Below are 21,638 nucleotides of genomic sequence, written 5' to 3' on the forward strand. Positions count from 1 at the left end.
GCATTATTTTAATACTGAAAATATTTAACTCAAAGTTCTAAAAATCCAAGTTGCAGTAGCTTATTCTTTATTATGGTAATTTAATATTCTTAACCTACAGTTAAACATTTATGATAAAAATATGTACAAAACTTAATAGGTGATGAAATATCTTTATAAAAACAAACTGAAGCTAAGATAAAATCAATTCATACTGTGCCAAGCAACTTATACATAATCACAGTAAAAATATTTATTAACAGTCATCTGTAGAAATTCTATAAAAACTTATTTATAATCTAGCTATCCACTTCCGATTTGCAATACATCGAAACACACAGAGCACACTCGTACTGGTTTGTTTTGATTGAATTTCAAAATAGGCACATCTTGCATAGAACAATTTTTACACAATATTCTTCCACAATGACGGCAGTGATGTTTTCTTACTGTGAGCGTGAACTTGAGCCCACATTCCTGACATAAATCTGATTCTGCCCAAGGGGATTCCTGAGCTAGTTGATCTAGGAGTCTAATAGAGATAAATCATTAAAAAAAAAATCATCAATTTATAAAATAAGGTTCTGGCAAATAATTTAGTATGGTATGTTGAAAAAGTTTTCATATGTAGCTATCAAAATTTGCACATATGTTGAATTCACATATAAAAAATGAATCTTGAATGCATCTAGAATTAATAATGTTTATATATTATAGCCCATTTGCATCATATTTAACATAAAAAAAATTGTTCACATTACTTTTTTTTCATATTGTACGTGTGAAATTGTTTAAAGGTAAAAATAATATTATTTTTGAGTATCCATTTGTTAGAAATTTTGTTCAGTATTGTAACATCTGAAATGCAGTTACAAATGAAGATACCTTCTTTGCTTTCCTTGTAAATAAACAACACAATGCGAGTGAACTAGGATGAGCCTCAGACACACTATATTATACACAAATCGTTGCAGAAATTACCTAACTTTACACATTTTTGTCAAATAAAATTATCATTATCCTTCTTATATTTTATATTAAAAAAAAAATGATAGAAATTCATTGTGTGAACAAGTTAGTTGTATAAATGTTAGTGCTAATTTTTTGTGCTGTGTACACATCTTTAAATGTGAGCTGCCAAAGTTAATATCCACTGATGATGACATTAAATTGAATGTCAAAACGTTTGGAATTAAAGATTTATTTATAAATCTTTGTTTATTTCTTTGATGTATCGCTCTATAAGAACTTATATATATATATATATATATATATATATATATATATATAATAAATATATATATATATGATGATAGTTTTGTCGACGTCGATTTGTAATATTTTTGCATATTATTTATGATGTAAAATTGATTGAAAACTAAATTTGTGTAAAATAATAATTAAATTAATAAATTATTTTACACAAATTTAGTGTTCAATCAATTTTACATCATAATTAATTTTTTCTGTTGTTTTTCCTGGTTTGGTATGTATAATTTCCTCCTTTTCATATATTTATATTTATCATCAACTTTGTATTTATGTTATATGTTTTTTAGATTACTGAATGATGACACACATCAAGTGTCGAAAGGTTTAATGGAATAAATAATTTTGTTATTTAATCTTTTTTTAATTCGACGATTGGGCTGCAAAAATATTACAAATATATATATATATATATATATATATATATATACAACATCATTAATAATAGATTAATTTATTTACAAACAAATTCTAATAATTCATTTTCACCTTCTTGTTCAAATTCAATAGCTTCCTCTTCCGCCCAATACAAAGGAACTATCTGTTTACCTTTTTTAAGCAATTTTTCGTATTTTTTAAAAAAGTTATTTTCTTCAGAAGGATTCCGATTAGTTTTTAGTTTTGATAATACTTTTAATTGCCTTTTTTCGGTTCTTAAGTCTGGAACCCCGTCTGATAGGGTCACCGATTCTGTTTACAGGTTGGATTGCAATGATTGCAACATGTGTTATATTGGAGAAAGTTCCCAGTATATTTATAAGAGAGTTAATCAACATATTTATAATTCAAAAAATCCAAACCAATTCAAAACGATGTTTTCAGATCATATGCTCAATCTCAATCACACTTTTAACACTTCACATCCTGTTATTCTTTATATCGAAAAAAATAGTGACCTTAGAAAATTTGCTGAATCCTTTTTTATTTCATTAAATTCCTCCTCTTGTGTTAATAAACGCAATTCATCCCACCTTTTACATGATAGTTACCAGATTGTTATTGATTTTATTAAAAAAACAAAAAATTAATTTGCTTATCTCTTTTATAGTATTTTTTACAGTATTGTTTTTTCTTTTTCTAACTTTTACATGGTTGCTTTTTCCTTTTGATCAATTCTAGCTCAACCACTGTGTTCGATGCGTTTTCGTGCCTCAAGAATTTGTCCTTGATGCGTCCCCTCCCATTCCTATCAATACGCCTATTGAAATAATTCAGTCGAGTCTGGATGCTCGGTATGGGCGTGTTTCTCGCTTCACAATGATGCATTTCATAACTTTTAGTCAAATTAGTTTTCAAATCTTTTAGTTATTCATGATTTTTTCTAAAAAAATGTTTTTTTTCTCTAATATGTTATTAAGTTTAATTTTTTAAATAAATTTTTGTTGAGTGTTTTTGTCCTGTGGTGTGTATAATGTTTCTCTATGCTATAATTAATCTATATTGTTGTTTATATTAGTTAATAAAATTTTCAAATTGTTGTAGTTGCTGAATGATGACACGCATCTTGTGTCGAAACGTATAAATAAAAGTTTTTATACTTTATACCTTTTTTATTTCGACGAATGGGCTGCTAGTTACTTTGAAATATGTTTCAACGTCGAAAAAACTATCAAGATATATATATATATATATATATATATATATATATATATATATATTAATTTGGCAATAAGAAAGTAAGACTTTCATTCTTAGTTGGTTTCAATTAAATTTTTAGCTTTGCTGACATATACCAAATGTGAAATACCTTTGCTATTAGAGAAAAGATAATTCAGCTATCAATCAGTGAAAAAGAGCTTTTCTATTGATTGCATAGTTTTAGTTTGGCTTTCTTTGAAAGATGGAAAATCAAACCGACTTTGTTTTATCAAATTTTGTCTTCTTATTTCTGCAAAGGTAAAAAGGCATCTTAAGCTCACAGAAAGTTATGAGGTGTTTATGGTAACAAAGCTTAAAAAACAGAAGTGTCATTGTTTGCCAAATTTTGTTCTGGTGACTTTTCACTCAAAGATGAAAAATGTTCTGGTCGCCCAGTTGAAGTTCATTACAAGAAAATGGTCTATTTTCACTCTTACCATCCATATTGATGTCTATATTGAACAACTAACGAAATTAAACAAGGCAGTTGAATAAAAACTGCTTTGAAGTGATTTATTCCATTATTGACATCACATATCTTTGACCACTTTAAAAATTATTGGAGCTTGGTTGGGATTTTTTCTTATCCACATACATTCCTGACCTTATACTTTCTGATTACTTTTTGTTTTGATCTTTACAAACTTTCTTGAATGGTAAACAATTCAATGGTTATGATGGTGTCGAATTGTAACAGCTTCATTTTTTTGCTAATAAAAACCAGATGTTTTATAAAAGTGGGATAATGATGTTACTTGAAAGATGACAAAAAGTCATTGATCAAAATGGACGATGCATTGCAGAGTAAAGTTATTTAGTTCCATTAAAAAATGTCTGATTTACTAGAAAAATCCACATTTGTAAATGTGATCAACTCTCATGAGCTACAAGAAATCCTTTGATGAGAGTCAACGTCTTCCAATTTCTAAAAACTTTAATAATTTACCCTTTAATAATTTTAGTTGGCAACCTGATATATATACATGCTAATGATGCAAATGGATCGATGATGGTCAGTTAATTATAATGTATTACCTATGAAGTAATTGTTTAGTAGGCACTTGGTAGTTGAATATGTTGACACCATCCTTATTTTCAGCTCCTAAACATGCACCAGCCCGCACTAAAACCGTACAAAGAGCTCTGTGTCCTTTCTGATAAGCTAGAAGAAGCGGACTATTTCCCTAATGTAAAAATTAATTTCAATACAGTATTAAATAAGATTTACAGAAAAAACAATAATAAAATATATGTTCAAGAAAGTATGTTTCTATGTATGAATCTAAGATCTGAAAAATTTACATAAATATAATTTACAAGTATTCATTCAATTACCTGTATATCAGGAGTATTGATAGGATATTTTGGCATACACTCCAAAAAGAGTTCACAAATAGCGGCTGCGTTTTCTTTAGCACACCTGCATAACTCATGCAACGGGTTTCGTCCCTTCAAATTAATTGCTTCTGCATCTATGGTGCTTTCTGTTAAAAGCGCCCTGGCCACTTGCAAATGACCAGATCGCGCTGCTACATGCAATGCATTATCACCATCGCCATCCAGGGCATCGCAATCTGCAGCATTTTGCAGCAAAGCTGATATTACAGCAGATTTACCTGCTTCAGATGCCACGTGCAGTGCTGTTCGTCTTAGGAATAAAACTGGATGTAAGGATAATGTTCACATAGATAGATAAAATTTTATAGTGAGAAACAAGGATTTTAATAAAATAGAACTTAACTACGTAATATGTATGTATACAAATGAAACAAGTATATGTAAGGGTATTCTGGTCTAAAGGCAACAAATTTATGCAATTTTGGAAAGTTCATAAAAGAAAAGCAAAAAATTAACTATATTTTTTTTACAACTTATTAATGTTTTAAGAATTTAAGATTAGAGATTTAAAAACCATTTAGTAAGCATATTTTAATCTTACTTATGTGCATCTCTGTCATTAACTCGGGCTCCAGCCAAAACTAAACTTCGAAGCAATGTTTCATCACCTGAAAGAGCAGCAAGATGGATAGGTGGAGTCTGATCTGAATCCTAAAAAAAAACAAATAATAAAAATAATAGTTAATACTATATTAACGTTAAATGACCTTAAGATTAGATCACGGTTTTATTTACAATCACTAGATCATTCTAGATTAACATAGAATGTTCATTGTTTTCAAAATGCACCCAATTCTAATTCGATCACAAGTGATGAATTTTGTCTAACATTGGCATTTACATACAATAACGTGAATAGTTTAGTTTTTCTTATAGTGGTGTTATCAGTTCGAGTTTCTCATAAAGTTTGGAACAAAACATTACAGTAAATTACCTGTATTTGCAGTAGGTCTATATAACTCATTAATCTTACTCAAGATTGCATAATACAATATATCTATTGCAGTTGTTTTTTTTTATTATTTTATTATTTAGATACAACTTCCATATTAGTTGTATTTTATTTCAGATTTGCCTTTCCTGACCATTTTATATGAAAGACTCAAATATAGTAAATAACTCACATGATTTAAATGCTATGATTATAATCAATTACCTGCACTCTGGAATTAACATCAACTCCACTGGCCAATAAGAAAAGTACCGATTCCATATCTCCTTTCAGTATAGCAGTATGTAAGAAATTTCTACCCCTGCCATCAGTCTGTTCTGCAGCATTCGGTAATCTGTCCACAATGCTTTGAGCAGCTTTGTGATTTTTAACTGTTAATGCTGTCGCAAATGGCGTCAATCCACTCTTATCCCTCAAAGATAAATCTACATACACAAATAGTAAATAAGGCAATGAATCAATAAGAAGGAAAATATTGTATCACAATTAAATTCCTTTACCTATATTAGGTAAACTAAGCAGCATTCCAATAATTGGTTCATGCTGGTTTTCAATAGCAACATGAACTGGCGTCTTCATATCCCCATCTCTAGAATTTACATCTGCACCATGTTCTATGAGAGCTGCTAAAACTCTTTCAAGACCCCATTGACAGCACGAATGAGCAGGAGACTGCTTTTCAATAGCAGCATCAGATGGAGGATATCCTGGTGCTTGTTGAATGGGTGAATTCAAATCGCAACCAGATTGTATTAAAAATATTGCAATATCGTCTTTATTTTCATCAATAGCTCTAAAATATTATTAGGTAAATTTCAGTTTCCTATAATATTATAAAAATTATGATATACACCTATTACCTATGTAAAAGGGTCATCAAGCAGCCATCAGGACCAAGCTCCCAGCAATCGGTGTCCACGCCATGCCTAACCAAAATAGAAGCAATATTTTCTTGACCTGATTCTAATGCGCACCAGAGTGGACTGGCCGATACTTTTTGCCCTAAAATAAAAGATTATTTTGAAAATCAATATTTGTAATTTTGTCAGATTGAACTGACGTCAATACCATTAGATGTTGGCGAACCAGATACAGGATCAGGAGCAGCTAAAGAAACACCTCTTTCACATAATGATTCTACTACATTTTCTAGCCTGCAGTGAATAGCCAATTGAAGTGGAGATTCATTATCTTCAGATCTTTAATATAATATAAAATTAGATAAATTAAAATCAAAACTATATAAATTGCACAATGAAATAAATCATATATTTAATATTTATACTTACAGCATATTCATATCAGCACCAGAATCCAATAGGAACAGAGCTGTTTGAACATCTTCTTTCAATATAGCCTGATGCAGCAATGTAAAACCTTTACTATTTCTAAGATTGATATCAGATCCTCCCTGAATAAGGGCACTAACCACTCCCAAATGACCTTCTGAGAGAGCTACGCAAATTGGAGTATCGCCTTCCGAATCCTTCACGTTGAAATCGGGTAAATTATTGAAGTTTTCAGAATTTGGAAGACGTTGACTTTCATCAAAAGTTTTCTTGTAGTTTATGAAAGAGTTGATCACATTTACGCGATTGAAAGCTACCGCACAATGTAAAGCTGTACGTCTATAAAAAAAAAGTTGTGATATTAATTTTGATTTATGAATTTCCAAAGAGCACACTCACTTTTTTTCGTGATTCTGCATATTAGGCATTGCACCACGCCGCAAAAGTTCTGTCACTAGACGATCCAAACCTTTTGTGCTCGACACATGCAGAACTGTTTCACCTGCAGAATTTACATGGTTTAGGTTTTTCACGTGATCACATAAAAATATTACGGCATCCTGAAAAAAATAAACAAGCAATTTTATCGATATTCTAAAAAAAAACACAACATGCCTTTGAAACATCAATAAATGTTGTTACCTCCTTTTCCTCTTCGGCCAAGATGTGCATAAGGCTATTATCCCGTGCTCTATATATGGGATTCGGCCTAGCACCAATTTCTAATAATTTCTTTGTGTAATAATTATAATTCTGGCGCTCTTCATCATCAAATGAGTCGAATTTCGATAAAGCATAATACAAAGGTGTGTGTTCTTCACTTGTCGTTCTCAAATTGGGATCTATATTTTTCTGGTTTACTAATAAATCGAAAACTTGTTTATTGTCGGAGATCACAGCTATATGCAGAGGTGTCCTAATAATTCAAATATAACTTTTATAGTGACAGTCATCACACAAATGATTAGCGGAAACTATTTTATAGTTTTATAAATACTTACAATCCTCTTTTATTTTGACAATTTATGTCAACCTTAAGTTCTAATAGTTTTTTGGCAACTTCGAATGTTTCCTGGTCTCTTGTTTTCTTTTCTTCGTCTGATACTCCATTGCAGGTCAATTCGTCCGCCGGCACATGACTGTAGTTATAATTTTCTCGAAGATAATCGCAAGAGCCTGATACCAGGTGGAGAGCTGTGTCGTATGTGGGACTGTGGAAATAAAAACCAAAAATATGAGAAAAATTCATTTACCAAACACTAGGGGACTAGTTGTAAGTGGCATTTTGCCTTCAGGCAAGTTGCATGAACTTCCCGGCATGTGTAAATAATCCACTAAATCAATAAGATCTCGATATAATAATTTATGAGTGATTTATAATCATGACGAGTTGGTGTAGAGCTTTATATTGAAACTATTGTGGTTTATTCAATTTTGTACAAAATTTTTATGAAACAATTGAAAAACGAACACGTGTCTTATACATGCACATAGTATTTTCTAAAAGTGCGGCGTAATACGTAAATTTTAAATAATTTTTATAACTGAACCACTTTTCGTAGGACTATAATATTTTTAGTTTAACTATTATTTTAAATCAATTTATTCCTGTAATAATTTTTATATAACGATAAGTTCTAGCATTTGTCCCAAATGCACAATGCCTCTACTAGTTAACATCCCGTAGGGTAAGTTATAGTAATCGCAAAAAAATCGAAAATGAAAATTTTTGTATGTCTTTACGTTTCAGAGATTTCCAAACATTTTGGCATACCTTAGAAAAAATGTATGTGTGCGCGCGCGCAAATACAAATTTTCGTCGACGATTTCGGGAACACGGTACAATTATTCAAAAAACATTCGATAATTATTGATAAAAAGACATGATTAGTTTTTGGCAAAAGCAGGTCTAGCCGTTCCGAAGATACGGGGCAAAAAGTGCCAAAAACGGTAATTCAATTTTTAAGAGAACGGAGCGTCCGATTTTAATAATTCAAAAATCATTTTACTTGTATTGACAAGATGAAGAACTGATTTTTAGGAAAGCAGGTCTAGCGGTTTCGGAGATCTAGTCAAAAAAGTAAACAAAAATGCGATTTGGCGCAAAAATAATCATTAGACATAGGCACATCAAATTATCACATATTATATGGAGATTTTAATAATTTAAAGTTTGTTTACATTTCTATGAGTTCCGTAACATCGTTTGTCTGTTAGACGGCGACGCGGCGTTTACGCGCTTCTATATTTCGTCTCTAGGCAGCTAAAGCAGTACGATTGTTTCAAAAAAGTTCAAAATTTCAAAAATATTCCAAAATAAAGAAAACTTTCTCAAAAAGTTTTTTTTTCGAAAAGTCATTTTTTTCAAAATTTGAAAATTTCTCAAAAATCTAATTTTTTCAAAGTTAAAAAAAAAATAATTTTTGGCTCGGGAAGTTCCAGCAATTTGTCTTAAGGCACAATGCGATACCCAACTAGTTTCAATTTAGAATCATCAAGTCCCTGAACAACATTTTATTAGCTTGCTGAATAATAAATATTTCCATAATTAATTTCCCATTTACCATTAAATCATATAAGAGATCATTGACATTTAAACAATCTAGCTATCCAAAGTCATTAACGCGAATCACATCCAATAATTAACGATCATTTTGTACTTTCAAATGACATCAAAACAAGAATCGAAACTTTCGAGAACGGATGCAAAGTCGAATGAAGTGCGGTTAATGTCAATGGTAAAGAGAATGTAAAGGATTTTATCAATCAACTTTCTAAAAGAAAATTTTCTTCATTTTGTTTGACATTTATTTCCACCTACCTTGCCGTCAAATGAACATCGGCGCCGTTCTGCAGCAGGAACATTGCTGCTGCAGGTTTTCGAGCGGCCAGCGCTCTATGCAATAATGGTGCCTCTCCCATCTCTGCACTAAATTCCCCATTTGTCCAACTTGTTGCAAGGTTGCCATTTGATGAGATTTTATGTAATCCTTCAAGGTTCTCGTTGGATCCTTTTTTCGCTCCGGAATTCAAAATAACTTTTGCTCTTGTGTCAATTTCTGCGCCATGTTGAAGGAGAGTATTGGCGACGGCTGCTTGGCCGCTATATAAGGCTAATTCTAAAGGAAGTAGTCCTGGTACTTCTTGAGTGACGGTGAAGTCGCTGGTGTCTGCGGAGATTGATGGAGCGTTGACCAATTCTCGTAACTAAAAATAAATAGATACATATGAAATATTTGGAATTGAGATATCAAACGTTTGAAATTGACGTGACAAATCTTTTTTTCAATTATTATACAATAATTTTCACACATATCCTAAAAAGACAACAAGGAGAGTATTAGGAATGAGAATAGACTTTGAAAATACAAAATCATCGGACCAATGATTTAATTCCAAATTTATGAAAAATCATAAATTAAGCCATATTTATAAATATGATTGGGTTGCTCCAAAAAAATTTCTTATTTCAGGATAAAAATAGTGGGGTGTATGGCATCGTGTTTTAAGGCAAATTGCTGGAACTTCCCGTACCGTAATGAAATGTTCGAGGAATATTGAATGTTTTCAAATAGATTAATATTAATATTGTAACATTATCTACTATTTATAAGAATTATATAAACTGAATTGCAAAGTTGAAATTATTTGTTTTAAGTATATTAGAACTATAGTCAGAATTAAAAATAAAATCTGAATTACTTTCGATATAAAAAAAAATTTTTTGAAAAAAAAATTGAATCAAAAAATGTTTTTTTTCTAAAATCAATTATTTTGTTAAGACAAGCAGAAAGTTCTTTCAATCATTAAAATCGGACGCTTAGTTCTCTCAAAAACTGCCATTTTTTATACATTTAGCTCCATATTTCCGAAATGTCTGGGCATGCCTTTGCCACAAACTAATAAACACTTTTCCCAATCATTACTAATTGAATGTTTTTTGTGAATGAATGTGAAAGAAGGACATCGTACTATTTAAGTTCTAGAAATCTTTAAATAAGATTGTGCAGGCTACCCTGTGGCGTAGTGGCAAGAGCTCTGGTCTTTCAAGCAAAAGGTCCAAGGTTTTTTCACTCATCAAGAGGTAAGGGCTTTGGTCTATCAACCAGAAGGTGCCAAGGTTAAATCATTCATCTAGATTGAAAGCTGTATCAAATCATCAACAGTCATCCTGATATCAAACAAAAGTGATAAAAGTCTTTACTTGAAAATATGGATGGAACTATGTTTCCTAATGGAAAAAGATCTTTGGCATAGTTGCATCAAATTAAAAATCATCAGTCTTAGAGAAATTCTAATATTCTAATAGTAAAATATATCATATACAGATGAGCAAACCGCTAAGTTGCCTTCTAAAAAGCAATTTGGTTAAAAAAATATTCATCCCACCAGCTCATCAAACTGTTAATTTCCGATTGCTAACCATAAATCAATTGTCCTACTGCAATTTTCTATCTAATGATCTCCGTTACCTTTTATCCCTGGCAAGAGGCATCTTGAATACTTTTCTTTCGTCATTGACGATCATATGATCGACACTGACACAAAACCAGAAGTTCGAGTACGTTCAACTCGCATGATATTAACTCAACGAACAGGTAGAAAGTCAGAAATTACCGTTAATATTTGTGCAAACATAACAAAAAAATAACAATTACGTACACACGAAATTACTGATGATATGGCCGTAACAAAAAATTAGGGAAACAATTATAATGCCATTTTAAATTGTGTAATAAAAGATGCAGATTTTTGTTGATCTTTCAAAGTCATTGATGGATATGGACTTATAAATTGCTTAATCAATCGACCATAAAGGTTAATACTAAGTTTTTTTTCTCTGTGCTATATACTGAAAAACGCTACAAATACTGCGAATGCATTTTATGTAATGTTAAAAGTAAATTTGAAAATAATATCTCCCAGTTCAGCACAGAAAAATGTAAAAAATGCAATAAGGAGCAAAATGCCTTACATTATTCAACTGAATGTGGTAAAAAAATATGGGATTGGATGAAAAGTAAACTAAAAATCCTGAAAATAGTTGTAACTGAAGACGATGATAAACTAAACAAAATAGATATACAAAATAAATCAAAGAAGAAAAAGGATGTTAAAATTTAGCTGCTATTTGAAATCTAATATAATTCATATCATGGTATTAACACAATGTAAGTAATTGAGTAACATAATGAGAAAAATTAGGAAATAAGGATAAATTAGGAAAAACTAGAAAAATAAGGCAATAACACACAAAGAGAAAAAAAAGAATATTTTTTGAAGAATGGTTATAAAATCCACTTATGTATAAAATAGTGTAAAATGAAATGTAAATATTTATTAATGTAAAATAAAGAAACAAAAGTTATTGTTATTACTACAATATACAGTGTGGACCACAAAAATGGAAGCTTATTATTAAGAAATTATTATTTATTTTTATTATATATATACATATATAAAATATTTTTATTTATTCAAAATAGCTGTAACATATCTCCTTGAACCAAAATAAGTTCAAATCGAAATGAAAATGAATAATAATGTTTTTTTGAATATTTGTTGTTTTACAAACAAATGCTTCTTGGCCCACCCTATATAATCAAAATACGAAGAAATTCATTTAAAAACTAATTTGTTCATATATTTTATTTCATGACACTTGTTTAATAAATCAAAAAATATTAAATTTCCTTAAAACACTAAGAGAGTTCACTACATTGCTACTATCAAAAATATATTTTGCAATGATTTGGATTAATTGTTGATATGATATGTAAATATGTTTTTATTTTTTTTTACTAATATTAGCTGTCGATACCGTTTTTCTAAAGAACCTGAAGAAAATTGCCGAATAGTTGATAAATTTTACAATTTACAAATGTTTTATTAGTCAATATTTATGTAAATCGCAGCAATTACAGTAATGAATGTAATAATCAATTCGAAAAAATTGACTACACCAAAATCAACTATAGAAACTTATAAAATTATAAGATCGCTAAAATTTAAAAATTAAAAACAAATGTTCTTATTGGTTTTGCTTTCTAAAACAACATAAAAGAAATGCAAAATGCTGCACCTATCAATTAATCAGATCAATAGATTAATAAATCAGTTAATTAAATTATAATTAAAAACAAGAAATATCAAAAAAAAAGTTCTCTGTATATATTTGACCATGAAAATCCTAAAACTGTACATAACTGAAAAGAAAATGCTTTTATGAAAAGCTTGAAAGTGTTAATTAATTGGTTCCCAATCTTTTTCACACCGCGCCCACCTGCTCAACTTTTGGAAAAAAAAAATGCTTTCTTTATTTTGAAATATTTTGGAAATTTTGAAGTTTTTTCAAAGCAATCGTACTGCTAGAGACGAAGCGCGTAAGCGCTGCGTTGCCTTCTAACGAACAAACGATTTTACGGAATCCATAGAAATGCCAACAAAATGTATACGTATGATCAAAATCTCCATAAATGTCTAATGATCATTTTTGACCTCCAAATGGCATTTTTTTACTTTCTTTACGAGATCTGCGAAACCGCTAGACCTGCCATCCCAAAAATTTAATCAGTTCTTCATCTTAACACAAGTAAAATGTTTTGAATTATTAAAATCGGACGCTTCGTTCTCTCAAAAACTGAGTTACCATTTTTGGCACTTTTTGCCCCGTATCTTCAAAACGACCTGCCATTGCCAAAAATTAATCAGCACGTCTCCTTATCAATAGAAATCAAATGTTTTTTTAAATAATTGAAATCGGTTAAACCATGTTCCCGATATCGTTGACAAAAATTTGTATCCGCATACACATACACATAAATCCATTTTTTCTAAGGTATTCCAAAATAATCAGAAACCCTGAAACGTAAAGATATATTAAAATTTTCATAACATAAGATAAAAAAATTAATGTTTCCTTTATTTTTTTATTTTATTTTAACATTTTTAGTTTATTTTTGAAAATAGTATTTTGGAAAATGCCCCCTGAAAAGACGCGTCCCTCAGGTTGGAAACCGCGGTGTTAATTAAAATCATCCTCAACTTTTTTCGTAATAGTTAAAATTGACTATCTCTTGAAAATTCATTGCTTATTTTTATGTGTTCAATTTTTAATAAAAAAAATTGTTTCTAATTGATTGCATTAAATTTTTTAATTCGAACGATTACCTCCAGAAAATGGAAATTTAAATGAGTACATTATTTTCAACGCCAGTAGTTGGTTCAAATTTAGAACGGGTAAGCTTTACAAAGTTGCAAATAATCAAGAATAAAATCTCGATCTATTAACGGAAACACTTAGGAGAATTGGCCAGCTCATCCACTTCAATTAAAAATGATTCTTGTATCTAAAAACGTCCATTGATAATTTCCAAGAATAAGTTCTCCATTAGTTTATTTGATATAAATATAAATATATAGGCGTGTGTAATGTCTCGGCAAAGGCCGAATGAACCACTTACTTACGACTAACGGTAGTACATGCATGTTTATACAGTAGGGAAATTGAGTGTATGCGAAATTAGTTCATGATCGCCAAATGCGATTACTTCAGATCATTGAAGGTAAACTAGTGGTGTATGGCATTAGGCCTCCAAATTCCTGGAGGCCAATTACTCGAACTTTTCGCTCCGTACGCGAAAATTAAAATAATTCATCTGATTTGAAGCATCAATTTCATTTATTAGTCCAGTCATTATATATAGTAAGTTCACCTCGGAATTCGAGATACCTTGCTGTAAGCCTGTAAATACTTGTATATTGGCACTCTAAAAGTTGTCTCAAAACCTACACATGGTAGGGTGTCAATACCATATGTAGGTTTTGAGACAACTTTAGAGTGTCAATATACAAGTATTTACAGACTTACATACGCAGTAGTCCAAATGTAAATCACATTTTGTTATTGGATAGCGAGCAATTCATCAGTCGATCCGCTTTTTATTATTAACTTCCCGAAAATGAAAATTTTTATATATCTTTACGTTTCAGACGTTTCTCAACAATTTGGCATACCTTAGAAAAAATGGAGGTTTGTGTGTGTGTGTGTTCGCATACAACATCAACCGATTTGATATATTCAAAAAACATTCGATTCCTATTGATAAGAGGACGTGCTGATTAGTTTTTATCAAAGGCAGGTCTAGCTGTTTAGAAGATACGGGGCAAAAAAACAAAAATGGTTTGATTTGAATAATTCAAAAATCGTTTAATTTGTATTGACAAAATGACTGTTTAAATTTTTTCGAAGGCAGGTCGAGATCTAGTTACAGAGATCGAGTGAAAAAAGTAAAAAAAAAAAATGAAAAATTTAAAAAAATATCAAAATTTGAAAAAAACCAATTTCTTACAAAAATTTGAGAACATTTCAAAATTTTCAAAAAAATCGAATATTTCCAAAAATTTCCAAATTCTCAAAAAATTGTATTAATAATTTAATTTTAAAATCAATATTAATTTTATATATAGATTAATAAACTATGTTTATTAAGTTGTTTATCAAAGGATAAACAACATATTTTAATTCCTAAATAAAATGCAAAAGTTTCGCCAGAGCAGGCAATTTTTTTGTGCAATGGACTTATGGAATCTCTCTTATGAAATGAAAACCAAATATAATTGCTAAATACCTGCTTATAAAATATCTTATTTTTTTTTGGTCTAATTGCCAGATAGAGTTATCACTCACAGAAACCTGAGTTGATCTCTATTTTATCAATACAAATTGAATGTTTTCTACGCCATTGATCTAATTTTTGTTTATATTTGCTCATATTTCTTCAAGGAACATAAGTAAAATTTTTGGTACTTAGAATGTTCAAATCGGGTGCCAATCCATTAATTGGTCGTCTGAATATGATGTAATTGTCAATTATATTAAATTTGGACAATTACTAATTGAACTAGTTTTAAAAACAAAGAGTACCCTAAAATGTTTACACCTGTACAATTTTGATCCAAAGTATGCCAAAATAATAAAAAATCTTGGGATGATGTTATTGGTGATAATGGTTACAGATACCAGTACTCCTTCTTCATCGAATAAATAATACAATTGAGTACGAGTAAAAGTAAGTTTTACTTAATATAAAAAATAAATATACAGATTTGAAATTAAAATTCTATACGTAGCAAAGTTAGTTCTTTGGAGTGTTTTCGATATAAATTGTAAAGATATAAACAGTAATAAATTTTCAAATTTCGTTTCTTTACGATTTCAAAATACCCAACGAGAAGTCATAAGAATGTTTGCTTTATAATTAATGGAATTTCTTTAATGCTAGCGGCAAATAATATCTTTAATGCAAGTTCGTGATAGATAATAAAAATAGAAACTGTAAGTTGAACAAGTCTTGAAATAATAGTCAGAAGTATAGCTTTACACGTTTGTAGTAGATTTACTATCACTGCACGGAAATTTTGAAAATTGGAAATTTTTTATTAAATTTTCTTGAGCAGGTTAGGGGCCCCCATACAGCAGATACGGAAGCAGTTGCGCGCCTAATGAACTACGCCCAACAGTTGTATTATCAATGTTTTTTATTACTTGGAAAGCACTGTTCGAAAAATCAATCAAAAGATATTCCTTCGCATTTTACTATAAATGCGAACTAACTTTGTAACTTTGTACGTATGACATGCATTTTAACTAGGACAATAGTGCATACTTAAAGCCTACTTGTTTTGACTTTCCAATGCCATCATGGGCAGACATTACTACAAAACAATTTCATTTGGTGCAATAGCATTGTACTAGTAAAACTTAACACTTGCAAATTGCGTTAGCAAATATACGCGATAAAATAATAAACAGTTATTACTGTTACCCAATCATATTCTGAGAAGAGGATAAAAAACATCTACTCTTGTAATATTAATATTTTACCACAAAGTTTACTCATCAATCTTCTGGTAGAATATGTAGAAATTTTAAAAATAAACTGCAAAATCTTCCAAGCTATGAGACTCACTTGCAAATATAATTAACTATTAACAAACGCGCAATACATATTTCATTTTAAAACGATAGATAAATTTTCAAGATTAAATGCAGTTCAATGAATTTAAATACAGTTTTTGAAAATTTTATCTGCTAAAACTTTTATCCACATAGATATTGCATCTCTATTATAATATACACAATATATAACGAAAACGAAAGCAACTAGGTGTAAGTGCCTTAAAACAAGTTGCAAAAACTTCCCAACTTGTGTAAATAATCAATTTAATCAAGAAGAATTGACATGGTTCATCATTTTTTTTAAAAATAAGATTTGACATAGACCATTATTTTTAATGTGTCTTTTGAAAGTTAGGTTTTATGTGCTAAACGCTCTATCAACCACAGAAAAGACACAGCTTTTTGGCAGTTCGTGGCTACTAACTCATACGATTATAGACCCGTAACATAACATTTCTATTTTATCCGACAATTGGCCGCCTTAATTAGACTTATTTGGATAAAATGCATGCAATGTGTCCCAAATCTCATTATCAATATATCTCTTGACAGAACTGACACTTCTATCTCCAAAGAGTTGTAGTTCCATTTCGTTATGGAATCTGACACAAATTGGCTTATTCATTTTCATCTGTTTAACTCAAAGAAGGAGACCACCATCGTACATACTGCCAGTGCCGAAACTAAGTTTCATAAATGAAACCAAAATTATATAAAACAATATTAGGAACAAATATTTCTATTCTGAATAATTTTTTTCTATATGTAACATAATTAAAACAAAACTGATGTAGTTTCGACATCTAATTTCAATATGGTTACTTTTCATTTCAGTAGTGACTGTAGTATTTCAGTATTTATTGAGTTAAATATACATTTAAAAGTTCATAATAGTAGAAAATTCTCGGCAGAAATTTGTGTATGGACGACTATTTTCGTCATGCGTAGAAATGAGTCACCATTAGCCATTTAGATTGAATTTGTATTTTGATTCTGGTATAAAACAAATACATAGCTGTAAGTGGCATTTTACCCCAAAACGAAATTTTATCCCAAATCTCAGCGCGCAACAGTTAATTGGTTATAAGAAATTTCTGTTTTTCTTTGTAGCTCCAAAAATATGCAAAAGGATAATTTTATTTATTTATTCTTCGAACTGACAATCCAAATAAATAATTTGTTTCGACGTTTTGGAACCACGATGGAAACTGACTCAACTTGCAAAAGTAGCTAATAAGACAACAACTACCAGAAGAAATTGGAAATGTGGTGATGAAGAAAATGGAAATGTTCCAGGAAGGAAACTGAGTAAACTTGTGAAATAAGCTAGTAAGACAAAAAATAGAAAAAAGATTAGAAATGTGATGATGAAGAAGATGAAAATGTTCCAGAAGGGCATCTGAGCCAACTTGTCAAATAATCTAGTAAGACAAAAACTACCAGAAAAGGTTAGAAATGTGATGAGGTAGAAGATGCTAACTTTCCAGGATGAAAACTGAATCAACTTGCAAAGGAAGCTAACGAGATAAAATCTACCAGAAAAGATTAGGAATGTAGTTATGTAGAAGATGGAAACATTCCAGGATGGAATTTGAGTAAACTTGCGCAAGAAGTTAATAAGACAAAAACTATCAGAAAAGATTTGAAATGTGGCGATGAAGAAGTTGGAAATATTCCAGGATGGAAACTGAGTCCACTTGTGAAATAATCTAGTAAGACAAAAGCTACCAGAAAAAAATAGATACATAGGTGATATAGGAATTTGGATACATTCTAGGATGAAAACTGAGTCAACTTGTAATGGAAGCTAATAAAACAAAAAACTACCAGAAAAGATTTGAAATGTGGTAATGAAGAAGATGGAAACGTTCCAAAATGGAAACTGAGTGAACTTGTGACATAATCTAGTAAGATAAGAAATACCAGAAAAAGACTAAAAATGTGGTGAAGGTAGAAATTAAAATTGACCGACAAGGATACAAATAGGGACACATCTGCAGAATATAAACTAATAACTGTGGAAAAAACTTTATTGGATATGATTACTGAAACAAAAGTAAGATCCAAAAAGAATGCTTGCTGGTTGATCGAAGATGAAAGAGAAACACTGAAGTGAAGAAGAATGCAGATGATTGACGACTTGTGCCATTAAAGAATATATGGATTTGGCATTGGAAGCAAAAGTTTGGAAAGTAAAAAATAAAAAAACAAAAAAAGACAACTAACACAACAGCACAAGGAAAAAGGTACAAGAATGTGGTACCTTGGAGCCGATATATATTATTATTATCAAAATCAAATTTGTTCATCCTATCTCTCCATTCCCTGGATCAACCAAACGTCCGCATTTCCATAAATGCAGCCCTGCATAATGCGAAATATTTCGTATTTCTAAAAATAAAATCAACAACACATCGCAGCGTTTCAACTTTTCGACACAAACTTCGTCAACTCTCACGAATATTTTTTGCGCTATTTTCGCGCCGAGTGTCTCAGAGAAATCTCAAGCCGAGAAAGAACTAAACACGACGGTTTGTTTAGACAGGAAAATAAATGATAAAAACATTTAGTTTTTTTCGCAAAAACAATCTCAACATATGGCTTGTGTTGAATAGTATATGGTATGCAGAGCTTTAGACATATATCTAGATGTTTTAATTGGAAATTCGAATTTTTGGCAACGCTAACCTAATTTTTTTAACATCATTAGATGATAAATGACCTTGATTTGAATAGCTTGATTTTTATGCTCATATTTTCTCTCTCATGAATAACCATTTCTAAAGCTCTGGAATGGATCAAGGATCTAAAATAAGCTTTATTTTGCAGAAACTTTAAACCAACACAAACAATGTTCAAATTCTTCTCTCAAAAACAAATAATCGTTGAAGATTTAAACGTTATAATTTATTATCCAAAAACCCAATTTCGGTAAGCGTATAATAAATTTTATGCTTTTAAATTTACTTGATCTATTAAAATATACCTAATAAAAAAAATAGGTTTAAATCGGTATATTTCGGTATATTTAAAAATTTCTCTAGAGACTTGCTGGGTCGATATTGAAAATCAATTTGTTCAGATTCCAAAACTAACCAATTGCAATGTGAACCATTTGAAAGGTCTATCAATTACCATCTTACAAAACTTTCCTTTGACAACATTTAGCATTCCTCAGAGCATCATTTCAATTAAGCTCTACTTGAGCAGCAAAAATATCGATATCAATGAACTTCCTTCATTCAGATAAAAAAATGGCGAAAAAAACCTCAGTCGTGTGTGTGACTAATCAATTATATCAGTCTGAAAAAATCGCAAGAGTAAATACACATCTCTTCGCAGGAAGTTATCGACATTCCATATTGCAATATGAGTGTTGGATGAATATGCAATGATTGTGCAAAGCAAAATATTTCAACACAAATTTAATACAGACAGAGGAAAGCATTATTAATACAGACGGATATAGAATATTTTGTTGATAAATTATCATCAATCGCAATACAAAGTTGAACTATGTAGAATGAGAAGCTTCTCCGTGGTTCTGTGGAAAACGCTCTGGCCTTGCAATACAAGGTTCCAGACCTGGTACCCCCTTGCACAGCTTATACAAAGTAGAAGAAATATCGATGATATATTATGAAGCAGATGAAAACAATCTGAAATTCTTTAAGAATTAAGAATACTCTAAAAACATTTTGTGACAATTTACCAGTTAAAAATTCTTCTTGTTATCAACAATCTTTCGTAAATAAATTATTTCTAATTGACATTAACTGCAACAAAATGCCTTGTCGAATATCCTTGGTTAGAAACTGTTTACATAAATATATTGAAAAACCTTGATTCTTACCAGGTATAATTATATGCATTTTGTCCTCAAGTCTTAATAAGTGCATCAGTCCGTGAAAATAATATTTTACAATGAGTCAAACATGCATAGTCCCATGTTTCAATTATAGTTTTAACTTGATATCAAGCAGTAGTCATTTGTATTTTCACTAAAAGTATAAATAGCTATTCCCGACATAATAGCAAGTACTGCAAAAAATATGTAGCCTTCTAATATAACATTTAATAAATAAATAGCACCATAGCGACGTAGAACTGAAGAGGGATATTATCACAACAGCTTGTAGAACTAAATGTTCTGATTTATATTCAAAAACAAAAAACAAAATATGCTCCCAAATAGAGAGAAAGATAGCTCAAAATATGTTTCCAAGTGAAAAGAAAGATGGATCAAAATATGTTTCCAAGTGAAAAATGAAATTTGATACATCTTTTTTTTGAATATAAATCAGAAAATTCATTGCTTTTTAATATAAAATTCATTCGATAAATAGGACCATTGGGTTGCCTTCTAAAGAGCGATGTAGTTTAGTAAAAATATCACCATAGCAGCTTATAGAACTGAAAATTTTAATTATTGTTCAAATCCTAAAAAAAAATATTACCATATTTTCAGTTGGTAATCATTATGTCACATTTGAAAATTTTGGGGATAGGCCTCACTGAGTGGAGCCAGTTAATAAAGAGAAAAGAAAAAACAATTTTGGGGATGAATTGATCACAGTTCACAAAATATTATAAATCTAAAGACTAGAACGTATTCTGAATTTCACAAGGTTTTGCCCAAATGCAGTAGTCAAAATCGAAACCAATTAATAAATTACAAAATTGAGTAAAAATAGACATATAATTTACTACATTTGATTGATAACATGGGAAAGTAAATAAAACGAAGAAAAATGCTGATGAACAACTTACGTAAGAGTAAGCTAATGAAACCATTGAAAATCTCTAAAATCGAATACAATTTAACAATATTTCAATTATTATTATTTTATTCGCCAAGCTTCAATATGGTTAGAACTTTGAGATTTAAATCAAAAGCAGTAGTGACATCAAATTTCACTTGGAAATATAGATAGCAATGTGTTTACAAGTGAAAATAGTACTTTTCAAGCATTGCTCCAGCAATAAAAAGAATCATCGGTATTACAGAAATTGTAAGAATAAATTCATCAAAGATAGGGCAACCGTTTTGGTTGCCATCTATAAAAAAGCCACGTCATTTAAGAACTCTGCACAAAAGCTCATAGGACTTGTTAGGGTCTGATTGCTGTTAAATATATACATAAAAAATGAT

At 30.2% G+C, this 21,638-nt stretch overlaps 1 protein-coding gene across 2 annotated transcripts in view; it reads right to left on the bottom strand.

Moving 5' to 3' along the window:
* Positions 1-64: 64 nt before the first annotated feature.
* Positions 65-21,638, bottom strand: part of LOC113377273 (rabankyrin-5) — a 56,820-nt gene continuing 35,246 nt past the window's right edge. The window contains exons 5-17 of one of the 2 annotated variants that reach the window (XM_026617530.1): positions 9,347-9,732; positions 7,527-7,736; positions 7,168-7,441; positions 6,925-7,085; positions 6,526-6,864; positions 6,323-6,435; positions 6,097-6,238; positions 5,737-6,029; positions 5,441-5,661; positions 4,826-4,935; positions 4,222-4,534; positions 3,922-4,070; positions 65-511 (exon numbers count right to left, since the gene is read on the bottom strand). In XM_026617530.1, the coding sequence (XP_026473315.1) occupies positions 283-511; positions 3,922-4,070; positions 4,222-4,534; positions 4,826-4,935; positions 5,441-5,661; positions 5,737-6,029; positions 6,097-6,238; positions 6,323-6,435; positions 6,526-6,864; positions 6,925-7,085; positions 7,168-7,441; positions 7,527-7,736; positions 9,347-9,732 (2,940 nt within the window). In that variant the 3' untranslated portion in view covers positions 65-282. Of the gene's footprint in view, positions 512-3,921; positions 4,071-4,221; positions 4,535-4,825; positions 4,936-5,440; positions 5,662-5,736; positions 6,030-6,096; positions 6,239-6,304; positions 6,436-6,525; positions 6,865-6,924; positions 7,086-7,167; positions 7,442-7,526; positions 7,737-9,346; positions 9,733-21,638 lie in introns of both variants that reach the window. The other variant, XM_026617529.1, reaches the window with a different exon arrangement.

Source organism: Ctenocephalides felis, unplaced genomic scaffold (genome assembly GCF_003426905.1).
Source record: "Ctenocephalides felis isolate EL2017-DRISC unplaced genomic scaffold, ASM342690v1 CF-g0.4_SCAFFOLD_01886, whole genome shotgun sequence".
Lineage (NCBI taxonomy): Eukaryota > Metazoa > Arthropoda > Insecta > Siphonaptera > Pulicidae > Ctenocephalides > Ctenocephalides felis.